The 19,656-nt window shown below is 46.8% G+C and overlaps 2 protein-coding genes across 3 annotated transcripts; both read left to right on the top strand.

Moving 5' to 3' along the window:
- Nucleotides 1-1,696: 1,696 nt before the first annotated feature.
- On the top strand, nt 1,697-8,799 carry LOC135914473 (chorion peroxidase-like). Its single transcript, XM_070541451.1, has 8 exons — nt 1,697-1,716; nt 1,841-2,067; nt 4,242-4,436; nt 5,635-5,757; nt 6,313-6,456; nt 6,620-6,730; nt 7,492-7,627; nt 8,586-8,799. Exons 1-8 carry the CDS (start codon nt 1,697-1,699, stop codon nt 8,797-8,799), a joined length of 1,170 nt encoding a protein of 389 aa, XP_070397552.1.
- Nucleotides 8,800-11,427: 2,628 nt separating this feature from the next.
- On the top strand, nt 11,428-17,015 carry LOC139046741 (peroxidase-like). 2 transcript variants are annotated; one of them, XM_070520697.1, is made up of 5 exons: nt 11,428-11,555; nt 13,379-13,603; nt 15,163-15,332; nt 16,118-16,223; nt 16,897-17,015. In XM_070520697.1, exons 1-5 carry the CDS (start codon nt 11,527-11,529, stop codon nt 16,976-16,978), a joined length of 612 nt encoding a protein of 203 aa, XP_070376798.1. In that variant the 5' UTR covers nt 11,428-11,526; the 3' UTR covers nt 16,979-17,015. The 2 variants fall into 2 exon arrangements, with proteins under 2 accessions (XP_070376798.1, XP_070376799.1); XM_070520698.1 differs by having other exon boundaries at nt 11,428-11,602.
- The last annotated feature ends 2,641 nt before the right edge of the window (nt 17,016-19,656 follow it).

Below are 19,656 nucleotides of genomic sequence, written 5' to 3'. Positions count from 1 at the left end.
CCATAGCCACTGAGCAACCACGGCGGGTAGCCACAGAAAGTTGTCCGCGAGTGTGGGAGTAATCTTGTCTACACAAAGACCTGTTTCCACAGGTCCTAGAGACGATTGTCTAAGACGACTGTTTCACATTTAAAGTTCGAGAGCGATATTATGGTGCGTTGGGCTTGGTCAACTCTCCTCCACACGCCTAAAATATTTTCTTCCGGAAAGGGGCGGGAGTCGAAACAGTGAACAGTAAACTTAAGTGTCCTTCGCTCGGCCGTATATTCAGGACACATGCAAAGTGTGTGTGTGGTCTGTTGTCTCGGGAGTGTGGCAGACGCTACAGTCAGGGTCCCATTCTCGTCCAATCTTGCGAAGGTCCTTCAGGTGCGCGCTTGCTTCCCTGGATGACCTCGCTTACTGTGGCTGCCCCCTCATGGAGAAAAATCCTTGCGTCGGCCCTATCGCTGAAAAGCATATTTTGTTCTTGAGAAGATGTCCGCTGTGAGAGCCTGCTGCCGTTGCGGTAAAGGATTTCAGAGCCGGAGAATTTGCTGAACGGTCTTCAGGTTGTCTTCTTTTTATAAATATGTGCTTATACCTGCGCCATACTTTAAGAAAATCATGCTACTTAACCGCTTTTTCACACTAATGCAGAGCTTGGTGGGAAAGAGACACTACGAACGGGCTGTCCATACTTCAGCGGTTGGAAGCAGCGACAGCACCCACGTGAGGAAAGTGCGGAAGACAGGCCGGTCACCTACGAGGAAAAATTCGGTCGAAACCTTCCTCGTGACAGGTGTGCACGCGTGGTCACGTGTGATCACACACACCCATAATTTGCATGCATGCAAGCTTGTTCTGATGCTTGGTATTAGTGAGTGAATATATATATATATATATATATATATATATATATATATATATATATATATATATATATATATATATATATATATATATATATATATATATTTCCCCACTATATACTATTTCATATTTCCCCACTCCCTTTGCTTGGGCGTCGTACCTCGGTACGACGCCCAAGCAAAGGGAGTGGGGAAATATGAGCAAAGGACATGGAGTGATGATACGAGAGAGAATATATGCGTAGAATAGATAGGCAAACACGTTATATATAGATATATATAAACACGTTATATCTGTGTACATTGTGTGTGGTGTATTAAAACCAACAAACAAAACGCGTAAGATGGTGAGAGCATTGTGCCCTTATAGTTTCATGAGTAGGGTGTAGGTGTCGGTGTTCGGTATTCGGGGGAGGGGGGGGGGCAGAGTATATTGTAAGCCATTCATTTTGCATCATATATTCCTTTCTTATCTACGGCCCCTCACGACCAGCTGATCCTAGTAACTACTATGACGAAGGACGAAAAAGAATGGCATTAGAATAAGTTTGTACATGATATCTTGACCGTAATTACGTTAAATTTCTGTTATGTTTGTCATATGCACTGTTCCCTTAATATAGTGGTAGTAAAAGAAGAGGCAGTTAGTAGTAGTAGTAGTAGTAGTAGTAGTAGTAGTAGTAGTAGTAGTAGTAGTAGTAGTAGTAGTAGTAGTAGTAGTAGTAGTAGTAGTAGATAAGTAGTAATTTGTTGTTTTATTATAGAAATAAAGGAAAGGAGGAAGGGAGAGAATGAGCCCTGCTGGCTGCACTGTACTTGCTTAACATTACGGACGTCACCTCGGTATGACGCCCAAGCAAAGGGAGTGGGGAAATATGAGCAAAGGACATGGAGGGATGATAAGAGAGAGAATATATGCGTAGAATAGATAGGCAAACCATTTACAATTTGATCCTCTCATCGTAATTCCTGCTCGCTTCGTGTCGCAGCACCGCTTACGACGGCGAAGTCACCGGAGAGCCGTTGTCTCGCGCGAACGTGAGCTTGCGAGAAACGACGGACGTGGCGACCCGCTGCGCATCTTCGGAGAGAAGAGAGTGCGACCCGGAGAAGCCGTACTCCGAGTTCGACGGCAGCTGTAACAACATCGAGCACCCCGACTGGGGCGAGAGCTACGCCTGCCTCAGGAGGCTGCTTGAGCAGGCTTACAGAGACGGTACGGGGGGAACACGTATACTAGCACTTTTAATTACTACGACCGCCATTATTACGACGATGATTACGATTAATCGGAACAAATCTAACTTGTATTTTACCTTCCCTTTTTTATTGAGTTGTCATGTACGTCAACGTGTGTCAACGTAATTCTAGCTTTGTTTTAATTTTGCTTTGTTTCCTGTACTGCTGTGTGTCACCACGTAAAAGGGAGTGAGGACGTATTAGACAAGCCGGTACGGCATGTAGTGCTGTCTTCCTCCTGACGAAGAGAAAAACAAAAGAAAATTAATTTCATTTGACTGAATTGACAACAGAGCAGTGGTATAAAAAGAGAAAGTGTCATGTCATTAATGCTTCTCTTAACTATTATGTAGTAATGGCTGTGAAAGGTACTTCAACCATTGGTCGTGACGTTTATCGCCAGTGTCTTCAACATGCTGCGATGCTTTGCAGGCAACAAAAAAAAAGCGAAAAACTAAAACATTGTGTGTTCTTCCACCGAAGCAAATTTTATTTTGACATTCTGTAAAATATGGTTCGGGATTTTTCTATAGCAAAAACAATACGTTTGTGGACCGTCAATGGACCTTTTGATCTTAAATGTTCTGTCATCCGTTATCTGTTAACTATCTGCAAAACAACCACTAGAAGTCTGGATAACAAATAGACTTGGTATTATAAATTTATCTGTTGGCAGGCAGTCACATTCATTAAAATGGATGTTTGTATCCACCTGCTTGCTGAACAAAGTTGGAAATGAAACCCACACCGGTTTCTCAGAAAGAAAGCTTCCTGGTTGTAGAAAAATTTCTCCTCGTCCGGGAATCGAACCCGGGACCAACGCCTTTCGATGGCGATTGCTCTACCATCTGACTCTAACGAGGACACTAGTAGATCACAGCGTGAGGACTTGACAGCTCGAAGCACGAGGACGCTGAATATGAGAAGTCAGTTTTTAGGAAGCTGGCAAGGTGGAAGATCGTTCGTGACAGGGAAAATATCATCCACCGTACTGTAGAGCGAAGCTACGCAAGAAACAGATACGGGTTTCTCATAGCAAGTTTTTTTTCCTTTCGCGAAGCTCCCTCCACCTTGGAGGCTTCCGCAGAACTCATTGGCAATAGAATTTATATATACAAATGTACTTGTCGTCAGAACGCTCGTTGTTATTTTGTGTGTGTGTATGTGTTTGTGTTGGGGCGGATAAAGTTAGCTTTATCATTTTTATTTCGTCTTGATAGAGCCTCTTTTTAATTTCGACACTTTAACAAGAGGAGTTGTCCTTGTCGAGGCCTTCAAGTAGAACAGTATACAAATTGTCTAAATGTTGATACCGGGCAAATGTGGGTACGAGTGTTCCGTTGTTTATTTTGATTCGTGTACTCTGATCTGGTATCGGGTGTCCGAAAAGTAACTGTGTAGTGTAAATTGTGGCCATTGAATTTGAAGTTTGACTTGCGGCAGTGCAGTGACCACTACAGCAGATGCTGAAAACACCCACCGCCGGCTTGAAGACGTGTCTGCGCACGACACTGCACATATTGTTAAACACTCTGGGGGGGGAGTGATTGCTGGAGTTATCTGTGCAATGTGCTGGCTAATGGCTGTCCGTAGCTCCTCCAGTGTGTGAGCATTTTTCGTCATTTGAGTTTACCCCGCTGACGTTATCAGACAAACCACAGGCATTGCGATATCATAACACGCATGAAACTATAATGTCATTAACAATAGTTATCATATTTTGTTCGTCTTCGTACCGCATAGTTACTTTTCAGATGCGAAGTGCAGTAAAACCGGGGTATAGCGAAGTCGGATCGGGGAGTCAAAATTACTTCGTTATATCCATTACTTCGTTATATTCAAGTACAGTAAAACTGGGGTATAGCGAAATAGAATCGGGGAGTAAAAATTACTTCGTTATATTCATAATCGTACCTTCTGCGATATCAATCTTTATCGGGATTTAAGGGAACTTACTTCGTTATATCCAGTTTCGTCGTGACGAGGTTTGACTATATTAACAGGCTCAATGCGGAGTCCAGACGCGTCTTGCAGTAGTTGTTCAGCATAGCAAAGTCCCTCTTGTCCCGGGCGGCCAGCCTGTCATAAACTAAGTTCGTTTTGGCGAACTTCGAGCTAACCGCGTCTGCTGGCATTCGTCGCATGGCGCAGGAGCGGGTCACATTCGCACGGCTCGCAGCGGCGCTGCGCTGCCTTCGGCCAGGATTGTCTCGACCACGATTCACAAGGAGAGAGAGACACCCGACCCACGGCGGTCGCACATGCTGATGGCGTTCGGCCAGTTCTTCGCCCACGACGTCTCCCTGACGCCCACCAGGCCTCTCAGCCGCCTCGAGATTAATCAAGGTACCCTTCGTAAAGCTATACGTAGTAGAGAGAGAGAGAGAGAGAGATAAAGCTTTATTGTGTCCTTGATGGGGTACAGTGGTTGCGGGGGTTGGGTGAAGTGAAGCTTTGTTTGTTGGTGATGCTGCTGCGATGCGATATAAATACTGGTTTGGTTTGACTACATTGGATCTGTTTTAAGTGCGTGTGGTTGTGGTACATGTCCATTCTGGAAGACATAGGCCAGGAACGGGCAAACACACAGTGGCACATACTGAGTTGCTAAATAAAAAAACAAGAAATAACGTAAATAAAAATACGTGAAGTATAATGCATCATTCCATTAGCAGATCGGTGTGCATTAGAGATGCCTGACGTTGTGCGTTCAGGTTTTATGTAGGAAGCAGGTTTTTTATTACGCAGAACTAAAATGGGCACACTTGCCTCACCATACAAGGATTATCAAGCCCCCCCCCCCCCCCCCCCACCCGCTGGTACTTTCATTCGGCGTTTTGTAGCACTTAGCTACATAGAGTGCCCCAAGTTGACAGCGAAGCGGAGAGAAGAGCCAAAGAAAGAGAGGGAAAAAAGGGAGGGAAAGGCAGGGAAGACAGGCTGTCGCCTAAAAAGATATGAAAGAATAGTTCGCTAGTTTAAACTGATAAAGTGCTTCTGTTTAATGTCCGCTCCGAAGGTACACGGTGGGCTGTAAGGGACGCTGGGGCGGAGGTTGGGCTCCGAATCAATTTTGACGGTGCAACCAAGCCACCGGCGTTCTTGCACTCCCCTAGCGGACCTAACATTTTTTATCGGTGGTGATGATAATCGTTGTAGCTAGCACACAATAAACTTAGGAAACTTTGTGTTGTGGAAGGAACAGGCACCTTTATTTACCCAAGCAGTTCAAAGTGTTGCTATGGCTGTGGCAAAACTGCATGTAAACACTGAAGTCCTTACGTACGCTACCCGCTGCGGGTAGCTTAGTGGCCGTGGCGTTGCACTGTTGAACTCGAAGTCGGGGGTTCGATCCCTGCTGTGGTGACCTCACTTAGACGGGGCCGAAATGCAATACCGCTCGTGTACTTAGATTTACGTGCTTGGTAAAAAAAAACAAGTTGTCAAAACTATGGCTTGCCTCATAATCAGGTCGGGGTTTTGGCGCGTAAAACTCCAGAGTTATCTTTTTTTTTTAACGTACCCTCCACACCGGCTCTTGAAGGACTGGACACGACGACGGATGTGCTGCCCATCGCCATTCCCCCTGACGACCCTTTCTACGGGCAGTTCAACCAGACCCAGATGTCCTTCCAGCGTTCCCTGTGGTGCACGCGGTGCCGCTCCGGTAAGTGCACGCCCATCGTTTCGGCGCAAGCGGGCCGTTGCACCGGCTCAAGTGTACGCGCTCGAAGAACGAGAGAGCTAAAAATATGGGAGAACGAAATGCTAGCTGCTACTCAATACAATGTGTCACACACACACACAAAAAGAACTACATGTGAATATAATCACATATCACATACCAATCGTCATCCTGCCAAGCACGCTGTCATGCCATGACATATCATGACATATCCCACCGTGCCATACGGTGAGTGACATGGTTGCCTTGACCTTTGCAGTCTGCAGTTAAGAAGCGATTGTGGCGCCTGTAGTAGCTCCAGCTCCGTGTATGTGAAGCTGTTGTTTCTCGTGTGCACTAGTATTCCTCTTGTTATCCGTTTCCTCACCCGTCCTTCTTGGAAGAACCAACAGCTTGCAGTACCACAATCAGTTCTCTCTCTGTCGCAACTAACCACCAAACGCCACATTTCCTGTTTATTTATTTATTTTTTACTGCACGTGAAAGTTTGAACAACTCAACTGTCAAACTCACGGTGACAGAACAATCGTCTCGTAGCTCAGGAGTGGGATGTCTCTCGCTGGAACGCATTGCACGCGGGCCATAGGGAGCAGCACAACTCGAGGACGTCTTACATCGATGGATCGCAAATCTACGGAGTGAACGAAGACGCGGTCCGCCTGCTCCGGGCAATGAAAGATGGTGCGTATATATTTCTGATTTCACTATAGTAGCTGGGGGATAACAATTGTTATCCGTATTGTTATGAGTGCAGGTGACAGGTTCGCTAAGTCAGTATTAGGAAACTTACTATGTATAGGACCTGCAACATGGGTTTCTTACGCCGTGGAGTCAATTAACGCAGGTCTCCTGAGGTCGCAGTCAGTGAACGGCGACACTCTCCTGCCTGCCAGCATGGACCCAGCAATGGACAACTGCAGCCACCACGGGGACAGCGGAATGTGCTTCCACGCCGGTACGAGACCTGTGCATTTTATCAATTTTTGCCCTTCGACGGAATTGCAGCTTTCCTAAACGCCAAGAAGCGATAAATCAGAAAACGGTAAGAGTAAACTGTGCAATAAAGTAGAAGGGTGAGCAAATTTTTCGTAAGCATTCATAATAGTAACAACGCTCAAAAAAAAAAAAAAAGAAACGACGCACAGGGTAACTATGTAGCTTGTCAGGCGCAGAAAGATTATAGCGACCACCGCGGCCACTACTTGGTTGTCAAATGTATCTTAAAAACACTTCTTGTTGGGCTAGTTGGCAGCTGTTCATTATAAAATATGAAGACGCCAAATAAACGGACATACACCCTGTCACGGGCGCCCTGTCCCGTTCTCTTCTCTTGTGTATGTCCGTTTATTTGGCGTCTTCATATTTTATAATGTCAAATGTAGTTCAGTGGCAGTCGAGTGACGGGGCACATAATCATGCAGCATATCGCATAAGTAAAAATAATAAATATAACAGTATATGATATATGATAAGTATAACAATAACTAAATAAGTAAGTAAGTAAGTAAATAAATAAATAAATAAATAAATAAATAAATATTGTGCTGTAGGTACTGCGTACAGATCTTATACGCATGCTCCCCAGTGTACTTAAGAAGGTAGCGTGTCCTCTTTATGTTTACATTGCCTATTTCAATGCCACACGTTACTGCTGTAATCGGAAGACCTATGCCCCGGAAGCACAACCACTTCGGCTTCCATTGTCGTGTCACGCAGGTGACGTCAGAGCGAACCAGAACGTCGGCCAGGTGACCATGCACACGATCTGGATGCGCGAGCACAACAGGATCGCGCGGAAGCTGCACGCTGTCAACCCCGACTGGGACGACGAACGGCTCTTCCAGGTCACGAGGCAAGTCGCGCTTTTTCGCTTGTCGATGGCCGTTCGAAGGAGTTGAGACTTCCTTCTTTAATGTGAAGCATTCGCTACCCCTACGAGACACTTTGCGCCTGTGGTATGTCTGGCGCATTTTGTGGGGCCGCTATGTGGCTGCTTGGCCAGTGCCTTGCTACTTGTGTGAGGCTCGATATGAGTGCCTATGGACAAAAAGACACCTGAGCAAATATTCGCAATAAGCTGAGGCATGTGTATGCTGCAGCAAAAATCCGGAGAGCGCTCAGCACATCCTATGAAATGCCAAGAGATTCACCCAGAGATATCCAGATTGGAGCGATTGGATTTAAAGTGGACTGAATAATCAACCAGTGAGCAGTGGAGATAAGCAAGATATATATATATATATATATATATATATATATATATATATATATATATATATATATATATATATATATATATATATATATATATATATAAAATGTAACCGAGGCGAAAGGGTGTTAACCGAAGGGCCCGATGTTTTTAATCCTTCTTTAGTCATATCATAAGAAGACAACAAACACTGACACCAAGGACAACATAGGGGAAATTACTTGTGCCTTAAAAATGAAATAAGGAAACGATAGATTAATGAAAATGAAAGAGGATGAACAAGCAACTTGCCGCAGTTGGGGAACGATCCCGCGAAGGTTGTGGGATCGTTACTGGATAAAGTCGTTTTCCCCCCTCCTCTTAATTCCTTCTCCTCCCGACGCAGTTCACGTGACGTCCGCACTCGGTATGACCCCCGAACTATATACTTCTCTGTCTCGAGGAGTTGTCGCTCACGGTGAGCTGTTGAGGTGTCCTCCTGTGAGAGACAGTTACGGCACTGCACTCATCTCTTCCATTTCTCTTTAAAAATCACTCCACACACACACTCGCGGTGACGAAGCTCGAGCGCGACGTGCACGCCTCCTTCCGCTCGCAGGAGGATCGTGCAGGGCCGCCTGCAGCACCTCGTGTTCGGCGGCTGGGCGACGACGGTTCTGGGCGAAGCGCTGACCGCCAGGTACCGCCTACGCCCGAGGCGCCAGGGCTACACCCGCTACGACCCTGGCGTGGACGCGACCCTGCTCAACGAGTTTGCCGCCGCCGCGCTACGATTCGGCCACACCACCGTCAACAGGCGGTTTGAGCTGTGAGGCGCATCCTTCTTCCATGAATTGGAGAGAGAGAGAGAGAGAGAGCGAGAGAGAGAGAGAGAGAGAGAGAGGAATTAGAAAAACAGAGAATTTTGCTGGCGCGTATACAACCGCTGACATGCTACTCTATATAGGGACGGGGAATGGGGTTAAATGATTCCAGAGGAGAGTGGGAGAATAAAAATAAATATGAAATGTGCGAGTGGACCTTTTCACGAGTGGAGAAGCTCGCTTGCCCCGTATGCCCTGTATCCGTAAGCATATGTGATCGAGTTTTATGGATCTTTGTTACAGTAGCATGTATATTTTGAACTTCCTTACTTATTTTTTTAAAACGAGTTTTATTTCTTGAAAATGCTGGAAAGTTGTTGTTACGGCGTGTTGTGTATGTTATCCCATTCTATTGTACTCTTCGCCAAACCTCCGTGTGCTGCTGAGTGTGGCCAGGTCCTCTCAAGCTGTTATAAACAGCTGTTCTTCTTCTGCTGGCGTCCCGCCGCACTGGTTCTGTTGATTTTCGCTGCAAAATGAATTCAAATCGTATTGAATTATGTATGAAAGCTCGTATGTTCCTGTATAATCCCTTATGACATTATAGGATTTTGGGACGGGGAGCGCAGGTATTTATTTGCCTTGCTAACCGAAATGCGTGCGGGAAATTAAATATTAATGGATAAAGACAATCAAACATAAGTAGTACCCAGATTAAATTTTTACGCGATTTGTGTGCGGAAAAATAATTGTGGGTTTTCATGTTCCGGAGCTGCACAGTGGGCTGTACCATAGTGGGGAGCTCCGGACTGACTTTGACCACCTGGTGTTCTTTAATGTGTACACAAAGAACGGCACACGAGCGTTTTTACGTTACGTGCCAATCGGAACGCGGCCGCCGCGAGCGGGCTCGCACCCGCGACCTCATGATCAGCACTGCGATACCACGTAGCCGCTAAGCCATCGCGGCTCTTGTTCTTTCTTTATTTTCTTTAGGATACCGAAACCAAAACTGAGCGTATCATACCACAGACATGAATTGGCTGCTCGGTCACTTAAAACTTAGGCAAACACACGTGTTGACACATGTCGGACGCACGAGCCACCGCAACGGGCCGAATTATCCGGTTTCACGTCGGTGATAATCTGGCGCCCAAGCGTAAGCGTTGTACAGACGTCCGTCTTTTTTTTCTTTTTTTAATGAATTGCCGGAACACTGCGCACGTATGCAGTGCACCAGACGGCAAGGAAATAGCAGCACCCCAGCGGCCGCGAGGAGCAAGGTACTAAGCTGCATACCGTGGGGCTCTTGTGCTTGTGCGGCTGGCGCTTGTGCGGCTGTCGCTGCTGACACGCGTTGTCTCTCGAATAGAGGCGAGCCAACATTCGCATGTGATATTATGCTCGGTTATGTAGCAGTCTTCTTCGATGTGGTTAAAATATTTGTGGCCGAATATAGAAAGCTTTGTAAGTGCTGTTTCCCATTGGCTGCTTGCCTTCGCTTATATACGTCTAGCATCTTGATTGATCTTAGCTCTTACGGACACTTTTTGGCCTCAGAACACTTTTGTGATTACGGGGCCTGATTCGTGATGTGTTCGTAGTATATTCGTTAATACCAAAGAATCCTGCATAGCTGGGCTAATGGATGCCTAAAAAATTAAGTAAATAAAATAAAACATTAAGAGCGCCTGTGCAAGTCGCAGATGCATAGCAGTCACTGGGCTTTTGCGATATTATACACACACACTCCTTATTTAACAGCCTTAGGAACCCAACAAAGGATGAGGTCAAGGAAAGTACAGGAGAAATTACGTGTTCGTTTATGTGGCTGCTGGGTGCTGCTGCTATCTTAAGTCATACATAAAAAAGTGAATTAAGTCCCCGATGGTGGAATCGAACCTCTGATCCTCAGCACAGAAGAGCGTTGCTCTAACCATTAGGCCACAATCACACTTCTTTTTCTCTCTTCATAGCATGGAATTTGGAGTAGTGTCATGCGAAAATTAATTACATCACATCACATTTAGACGTGCATGAAACACAAATGCACCCATGCTACGCAGTCCAGTGAAAGTTCACAAATCGCGCAAACAAACACAAGCGTCCAGAAGCGAAATCCATTTAGGAACGGGATCATACGTTCCAGCCACAGTGTAAGCACTTGAGCAGCCTCTTTTCCAAAGACAGACTTTGTCGAGCGGTGTGGTGGCTCCACATGTCTGTCGATCATGTGAACTCTCCGTAATGAATAGAGTCCTAACAACGTAAGCAAATCACATGGCGTATTACTGGTTGTGGCAGTAGGCCACAGTCACACGTATACTTCTTTCGTGCCAACTCCAACTAGCTGTTTGACATGTGGTAACTAGAAACTGGCATGTGGCAACTAGCAACTGGCATGTGGCCTGCGCGCACATGTTGGCATGTGCGCGCACGAGTTCCCTGAACTTACGCCGAGGAATGAAATGGGTACATTTATAGTATTTGATCAAGAGCTTCACATAGCTTCTACGATATGCGTCGGGTCTGCATAACATTACGTATATGTACGCGTACCTGTAGACCAGCCCCTGGGAGTGTCGGCCATTGCTACTCACCGCCTCTCAATCGTTCTGTTTGCTTGCCAGACTGCACTCCAACTGGACAGACGCAGGCAACGAGAGGCTGGCGGGGCGCTTTTTCGCCCCATTCCCCGTCGTGCAATCTCTCTGGGACAACCTCGCCAGGGGACTAATGCGACAGCCAATGAACGCCTTCAGCAGGTGACGAAGCCCACGCCCGTGTTGCTTTAGACGAACCCAATCCGCATGTACGTAATTATATAATGCGGTCTCTGATTTCTGTTGGTGTGGACTATGGCATGTGTAGACTCTCCGATCCATATCGTCTCAGGTTGGAAGTGGCCTATATATGTAGCTTTTAGGTGTCGTAAATGCCCTTCAGCCAAGCCATGCCGCGCATGGGGCCATTTGTGGGAGAACGCGGAACTAGTACGCACAAGCTGTCCTAATGTCGAGCAAGAAAGACGTTCTTTGAGGTCAACAATGAATCGTCTTTATTATAGCTTTCTTAGGGTATATCTGTAAAGGTTTCTTGGACCATAAACTATGTGTCATTACTATGTGGTCAACTATGGTCATAAACTATGTGTCATTAGAGAGATCTATCTTTAATGGAAGTACGTGCTATTTATGTATTAACACGTGGCAACGTGGCATACCCTTGTGTTTTTTTCTTTATCTTAGTTGGGTTGCGTTGACTGGTTTACTTGCATGTAGTAGATGAATCTGCAGAACGTGCCATTTTGTTGCTGTATTTTTATACTGACTGATTGCGCGCGAAGTGCTTTATCGCCGGAGCGTTTTATTGCGATAGCGACTATATGGACATTCCAGGCGCATTTCCGCCATCGGCGTCATGCTCCGTGTAAAGTCCAAGTGTAGTGCGATAACATCGTTGCCGCGCGCCGTATGCTGTAGGTGCGAGTGAAAGCGTGGTACGAGGGTGCGCTGAGGATAGTGTCTCGATCTCGCACGCTCGGCCGCGCGGGTGCTATCTCGAAAAAGATATGAGATGGGTACAATGTCCAAGCGACCGAGGACTGATGGCTTCGTGTGGGCGTTGTTCTCGCTGCTTAGTTCGCGTTGAAGCGAGAGGCAGTGCGAAGGTAATTTCGTTCGCAGGTTTTGCCGCTGTTCCTCGCGCCAGCGTTCTGGCAGCGTGTCCGCGGTCATCGAGCGAGATGTGTTCATGTTTGCCTGCGCGCGCGTTACACCATGCTCTTTAATTTAGTTAGCGAGCGAATGTTTACAAGTTTATAAGGCCGATGAAACTGCTATCCTTACTTCGTATGGATGTCTCATAACTTGCTATCGCAATCGATAGTTCCGCCTTTCGGGCGAAACTGCGACTATTTCTTCGTGTCACCTCATGTTATAATTCCTTGTTCATTAAACAATTTATTGCTTGTAGAGAAGCTGGCGACACACTAGTTACCAACGTTTCCGATTTTATCTAAATAAATCATATTAAAAGCGTCCAAATTGAAAACTGACATTCCTTAACTAAACGGACGCGAAAGTAGAGTGTTAAGCTGGATTGGTAAATTACATTCCTGTAATGCCAGAAACTGGACAGAACCTTGATCAGCTAGAAAAAGACGAAAGAAAAGGCGGGCTTGAAGTTCTACGCTCGCATCGTAACGTCATAATATTTTGACACCGTTACACTTAGGTCTGGCTAATAGTTTATGGGTGAACAAAGATTACTTTGCATTCTGAGGGGACTAAGGTCTTACCGCAGGTCTTACCGTGGAGCGAGTTTTCAATATTATAATATAAACTTATTTAACAGTCCAATATACGATTTGTGCCCGCTTCGGAAATTCTGAATGATGACGCTCACGGTATTCGGAATACGTGTTTTCATGACGCAGTTACAAAATTTCAAAACTAGATGCCTCTTTTTTATTTCTTGAGCGATTTTTATGCCATATGCAACGATTTCCCTCCGTGTGTTTAGATGGCAGTTCTTCCAGGTGAGCCCTAGCTGCCCTACAGCTGCCGGTTGTCGCCTGGTTACGCAGGCACGGCGACCGTGCGCTGATGGCGATGGCGTTGTCTCGGCCGGGCGATCTGTTTGGCGTCGACTTGTTTGCCACCGACATCCAGCGCGGGCGGGACAACGGCATCAGACCTTACGCCGACTACGTGCGGCTCTGTCATGGCCTGGAGCTCGCCACCTTCGATGACCTTCACCTCAAAGGACTCATGCCCGAGGACGTAGCCAGGCTATTTGCGAAGATTTACGAGTGAGATGGAATGGCTTCGTAGTAGCCTTAAAAAAACACAAACGAGTAATATTTGGTTAAGCTGCATTAGTAAACTGCGTTTCACTAATAGCAAGACAGTCACTCCAACCAGGAGATGGAGGCTTGGCAATCCTGAAATGACACGGGAGTTCGACGGTTCGTGGCGCCGCCGTAGTGTGGTTCGCACACCAGCTCGTTGTGACGTCACAAATTTTGACAGCGTGCACACAGGTGCTGTTAATTCTTCATCGATAAAAGAGGGCTACGTTGCATTATAAAGGAACCGAAGACTCAACTTAGCAAGATTTCAGAAATATTCTGGTGTTGAAACGACCCATGTACAATATGAAAAAAAGAAAGCTTAATATCGGTGGCGTCATACGATATCCAGACGCTGAAGTTTCGGTCAGCACTATAGCAGTGAGCCTCTGTACACCAAATAAATGTAACCGAGCTTTGAAAAAATTCTGCACTAGTCTAGTGATTCAGTGTTGCTCGTTAGTGTCGCTTAAAATGACAATAAAGAATATATAAAGTCGAACTAGATTGAAATATTAGGCTTCTGCAATGTCGAATTCGTCATTCGTAGCGAGAACAGAGTTTTTTGTGAGTAAGGAAATTACAAAAATGGAAAATCGAAGTGGCGACACCTATTGCGGATTATGGAACCTCTCATGTGACGTCAGCACTGGCTGATTCACAGAGAGCGGCATAGAGGGTGGTCATGTTGCCTCAACTCGTCCGTTTGCGCCGGTGGTTTCTTTATGCAATTTTTTACGTATAGCTAAACTAATTAAGTGGTATAGTGCCGCACAGAAAGTGATGGTAGATTTCTAGACGAATAATCTGTCGATATAGCTCGACGTAATATTTTTCTTTAGTACCCGTTAAGTTCTCTGTTGCCGCGCCAATGACATCGAGCAGTTTGATCGACGGCTGCCAAAGATTGGTCTAATCGTTTCATCGCATCGGCTGTTATGGTCCGTGGATAAGTACGGAGGCGCCGGCGTCGACGATGTCTGTCGCTGCTAGCTGAACATGCATGTACGCTGAATGCGTAACTTTACATCGGCATACATATAACCTACTGCATAACCGCTACTGCTATTGAGTAGTGCATCTTTGAGTACGAGTTATGCATCGGCAATCACCTATTAAGTGACAGTCACTGGAGTGCGTGCATGAGGGTCTCGCATCACACATGACCATTTAGTAAAATCACGTGAGTTAGGACGCATTCGTTCCTGACGCAGAAGTCACTTGAATGCTGTAGCTACGCTGTAATATGACTAAAGTCGCCGACAGATGTCTGGTTTAACGTGGATTGCACTGGTTGTCATTTACCATAACCGCGGCTGAGTCAGAAAGATAGGAGAATTTATTGAGGAAACGCAGAGAGGTCTGCCTGAGCTAACAGTCCTCTATAACCTGTACTTCCAAAGTACATATGCAGCTAAGTCAGAGTAATGCAGGTGCCTTGGTGAGCACGCACTTTCGTTTGCAGCAGGTCTTCAGGTCTACGCACATTGGTTCGCAGCCAGCTATGTCTGCCCCTGCAGGGACGTTCGAGACGTGGACCTGTTCTCGGCTGCCGTTAGCGAGTACCCCTTGGCGGATGCCAGCATGGGACCGACCATGGCGTGCGTCGTCGCGGATTCCCTGGGCAGGCTCAAGTGGGGCGACCGGTTCTACTACGAGCACGGTGGACAGGCCGGTTCATTCACGCCTGGTACATCCTCCTGTACAGTTTGAACGCGGCCTACGCTAATCACCTTTAAGCAAGATGTACCTCACGGATAGCACTTCCAACTTATTTTCGGCTTGACGTTGCCCTGCAGTAGCGCGTCAATTTCCCGCTGGCAACGCTGTTATCGTGGCCGAAACGTGGACCGCGGAGTTGACGCTTTGTTCAAGTTTCAAATCCCAGCCTGAATTAACAGCACCGCAATCGTTCCGGCTGACAGTGATGCACCGATACCGCGAAGCATCGCCCGAAGGTACTTTTAAGATGCGTTCCATGTGATTATACCATCTGATAACGATAGCGCAACATAAGAGGGCTATGAACATCAGATACAATTGCGGCAACTTGTGGTGGTGTGTTATGCATAATTGTGCATAATTTCAACATACAAGATAGAAGTTTAGTAAAACAGTGGTAAAATATTGTTTGAAAACAAAAGAGAACATTAAAAGAAAACTGCAAAAGAAAACAACAAAAGGAACTACAGAATCTCGGTGGGCGTTTGTTGCGCGCTGTTTGTCAGGAATTAACTCTTCTTGAAATGCCGCCGGGATTTTTCAGTTTCCTCAGTGATCTGTTTGGGGCATTCAGTAAGTGTATATGCCTATGCCAACAGTATGTAGTTGATAGCCGGGCGTGTTGGTATACGAATGCAGTGATGCAAACTGTCCCCCTTTCTTACAATGTGTCCCGTCTTGCCGCGCAGTTTGTATCAAAGCTAACAGTATATTTCAGTAAGGTCGAAATGTCGTACCCCCTTCCCCTGGCAGGTCAGTTACGAACGATTCGGGAGACAACGCTGGCCAAAATCGTCTGCGAGAACACCGAAGGGACGGACACCATTCAGCGCCATGCCTTCCTTCTCCCCGGCAAAGAGTACGTTTAACATTGACATTGTTTCGTGTTTGTTTATTTATTTTGGGCATGCATGAAATGTACATTCGTGACGTTACAGAAGGAGGTCCCGAATCACAAGGCTGTATGGGGACCTCCTGTCAGTTAGTTAAATAAAAAAAATAAGTGAAATAAAGCAGCAGTTCAACAGCAAGAAAAATAATACATTTTAATAATTATCACAGGAAATAGCAACAGAAGAAACGTAACACCAAAGCAGGAAATAAATTATAAAGCAGATAATTGAATGCATGGTGAAGCGCGGAGTGTTAGATGTCGATGAGAAAGGATAGTACTTCTTTTTTGAGCTGGGTTATTGAAGACAGGTTTGAGTGTGATGGTAGACTATTCCAAATTTACAGTGCAGTAAAGGCAGCTGTCTGCTTTCCATGATTAGTGTGTATTTTTGTCAAGAAAGCTTTATTGCAAGAGAACCTAGTTGGGCTTCTGCTTACTGAAAGACGTGTTCCTTAATATGGTAGATGGAATTAGATCATTTACGGTTCTGACGAAAAAAACTTGAAAATTAAACTTTACCAGTTTTTGTAGTGATGGTAAGCTGTGAGGTGGGATACATTGCAACGATCACTTTGTTTCTGCAGGCCCTTTAGCTTAAGAATGTATAACATTTTCTCCGTACTTTTCAACACCCTAGGAACAGCATGGTTTACTGCTCCGACTTACCAGACATCGATGTGAACCAGTGGGCTGAACAGAAGGCTGAAGTCGCACGATAAGTGACGTGAATAATGCAAAAGTATTAATAATAATAAAATGAAATAAAAATAAAATTCACCGGGGAAACCAATGTTTTGCTGTTTTTTTTTCTTTTTTTACTCTGCAGCAGCTGTGCCTTTTCACAAGGTTAAGGAAATCACCGCAGGGGCGTCTGCGCTATGCAGACGTTTGGTGTGTTGCGACACCACGGACCCGAGCATTTGTGGGTTGGACCCACAGAACTTCTTACTAAAATTACTAGAGGGCGACTCTGGCTCTGCGATCGCTCAGATACCACGCTAATTAAAGTAAGTGTATTTTTTTAATCACCGCGCTTGTGCCTTCAGACGGCCTTGTATTATTACGCTTTATCTGATTGGTTTTATTGGCCTAAATTTCCAAGCAGACGTATTGTCGTAAGCAGACGAAGGCGGCAGCAATATTATATATACACTTCAATAATCACTGCAAATGGTGGAATTCATAACGCAACATTTTGTTGAGTATAATCAATTCGGAAAGCCACAGATCCGCTTGAAGCCAGAAGGACGACGTTTCAGCAAATCGAAGTATACTGTCCATCATTCCCATGCTGGCTGGATCGCCGCACTCTCAGTTACCGTAGACACTAGCGCCAGATTTCCCTCTAGCGATTTTTGTAGGAAACTCCATGGTTGACCCGCCCGCGGGTTAGCTCAACCAGATGTACGCGTTCCAATGCGTCCGCACACGCCGCACTGATTCGACGTCGCGTCGCGCCCTACGGAGGAAGAGAGCGCGCACCCAAACGATGTACGAGTTGCCGCGCGTAGCCGCGCGTCTCACCGCGGTGGCGCAGTGTTGCTAGCTTGCCATGTTCAAGGCAGTCTAGCCTTCGCTTAACGGCCATGTTAAGCATGTGTGTTACATATTGCAAGAAAACACAATAAAAGCGGGGAAGGCGAAGCTAACTTCACCACAGAGTTCACGACGCGCGCGTGGAGCCGGAGAGATTGCTCAAACACATCACGCTAGGCATCTCGGAGACGACGAGCGCGCCATCTGTCGCTGTCATGAAAAAATGCCGCACCGCCATACGCGGCGCAGCCCAGCCGATGCTGACACCTCCCATTCTAGCCACTGTTACGTTTCGCCTACGACGCGCGGTAAAGCCAGCGCGGATGCAACGTACGCCGGAGCTTCGTTCCAAGCGGCGGACATTTTGGCCCGTTCGGAGCGGCCGCGAGCGCGCCCCGCCGAGCGCGTCCCGGCATGTTCAGTGCCACGTGTCTTTGTGTGTGCGTGTGTGTGTGTGTGCCCACGCTTGTCAAAGCGCGGCAGCCGGGGAGAGGAGCTCCCCCAGTGTGAAGCGAGGAGGTCTGACCGGCGCCGGCCCGTCTGATGCGTCACCTCCTTGTTCCAACGTGTCTCTCAGTCCGTCCGTCGCTGCCGTCACGGGGTGTCATCTCGTGACCTTCCCTCTTGCTCTCAACTCCGAGAGTATAAGAGCAGCTGCCCCCGGACGCCAGGAGAGAGGCTCCGATTTCTGCTGTTGAGTAACGTGCTCTCCCGTCTCTCTACTTCGGTCGACCTGACCGCCCGCTCTTTGCGATGCTAGAATAAACAAGTTGTTCTGTTAGCAGTCGCCTCATGCTTTGCTGGGACCTTCGGATGCTTCCAGTGTGCCCCAGGCCGCCAGGCCTACGCTACCCTTGGGGCTTGCGACCCAGTTGCAATAACGGGCGTCAGCACTGAGGTTCCAACAGCCGGTGCCATCGGTGCGGATCAAACATCTGGTTGCCAGCGGTGAGATCGCGACAACGGAGGCCAGCAGCGAAGATATGCGGTTGACTGTATGCTGAGCAGCACAACGACCATCCGGGAGCAGTGCAACGAGCCCTGTGTGATGACTGGTTGCCTGCAGCGGAACGACTGCGCTGAATTCTTGGCTGCGAGGTTTGGTGAGTGCGGGACTTTCTTCTTCTGAGTTTTGCCAGGCTTTTGTTAGTGTCAGAAACAGAGCTGGTAATTGTGGTTGTCGTTGCTGCCGGGTTAGTTTGCGGCAAGACAATAGTAGGCAGTAGAGAAAGCAGCATTCAGAGCAGCCATGGATTTGAAGTCGTTGCGCAAACCGAAATTGTTGGAGCTTGCAAGAGAGTTGGGTCTGGATGTCTCAGACAAACTCAGAAAACCAGAACTGCTAAGGGTTATTCTTGAGTTAGGAGCTGAGGATGACGAGCTGTCGGAATGCCTTGAGACCATTGAGGAGAGGGAGACTGCAAAAAGAGATGAGCTTGAACGAAAAGAACGAAACGAGAAAGAAAAAGAAGAGCGTGACCGTCAACACGCTTTGGAAATGAAGCGTCTCGAGGTAGAGATGGAACGCGCTCGTAATGGAAGTCAGGCACACAGTGCAGGAGAACGAGTATTGTTCAAAATGACTGACCTGATGCGGCCGTTTAAGCTTGGAGAGGACATTGGTTTGTTCCTGGTAAACTTTGAGCGAACGTGCGAGAAGCAGGGGTTCTCTCGGGAAACGTGGCCACAGCGCTTGCTCACTTTGTTACCCGGCGAGGCGGCCGACGTAGTCGCTCGCTTGGATAGAGAGGAGGCAGAGGATTTCGACAAAGTGAAATCGAGTCTGCTAAAAAAGTACAGGCTGTCAGCGGAGGCGTTCCGTCGGAAGTTTCGAGAAAATGAGAAAGGCAAAAGTGAGTCA

Source organism: Dermacentor albipictus, chromosome 6 (genome assembly GCF_038994185.2).
Source record: "Dermacentor albipictus isolate Rhodes 1998 colony chromosome 6, USDA_Dalb.pri_finalv2, whole genome shotgun sequence".
In the NCBI taxonomy this organism is placed as follows: domain Eukaryota; kingdom Metazoa; phylum Arthropoda; class Arachnida; order Ixodida; family Ixodidae; genus Dermacentor; species Dermacentor albipictus.
Note: the sequence above shows the minus strand (reverse complement) of the source record. Positions and strands in the feature narration are given on the sequence as shown.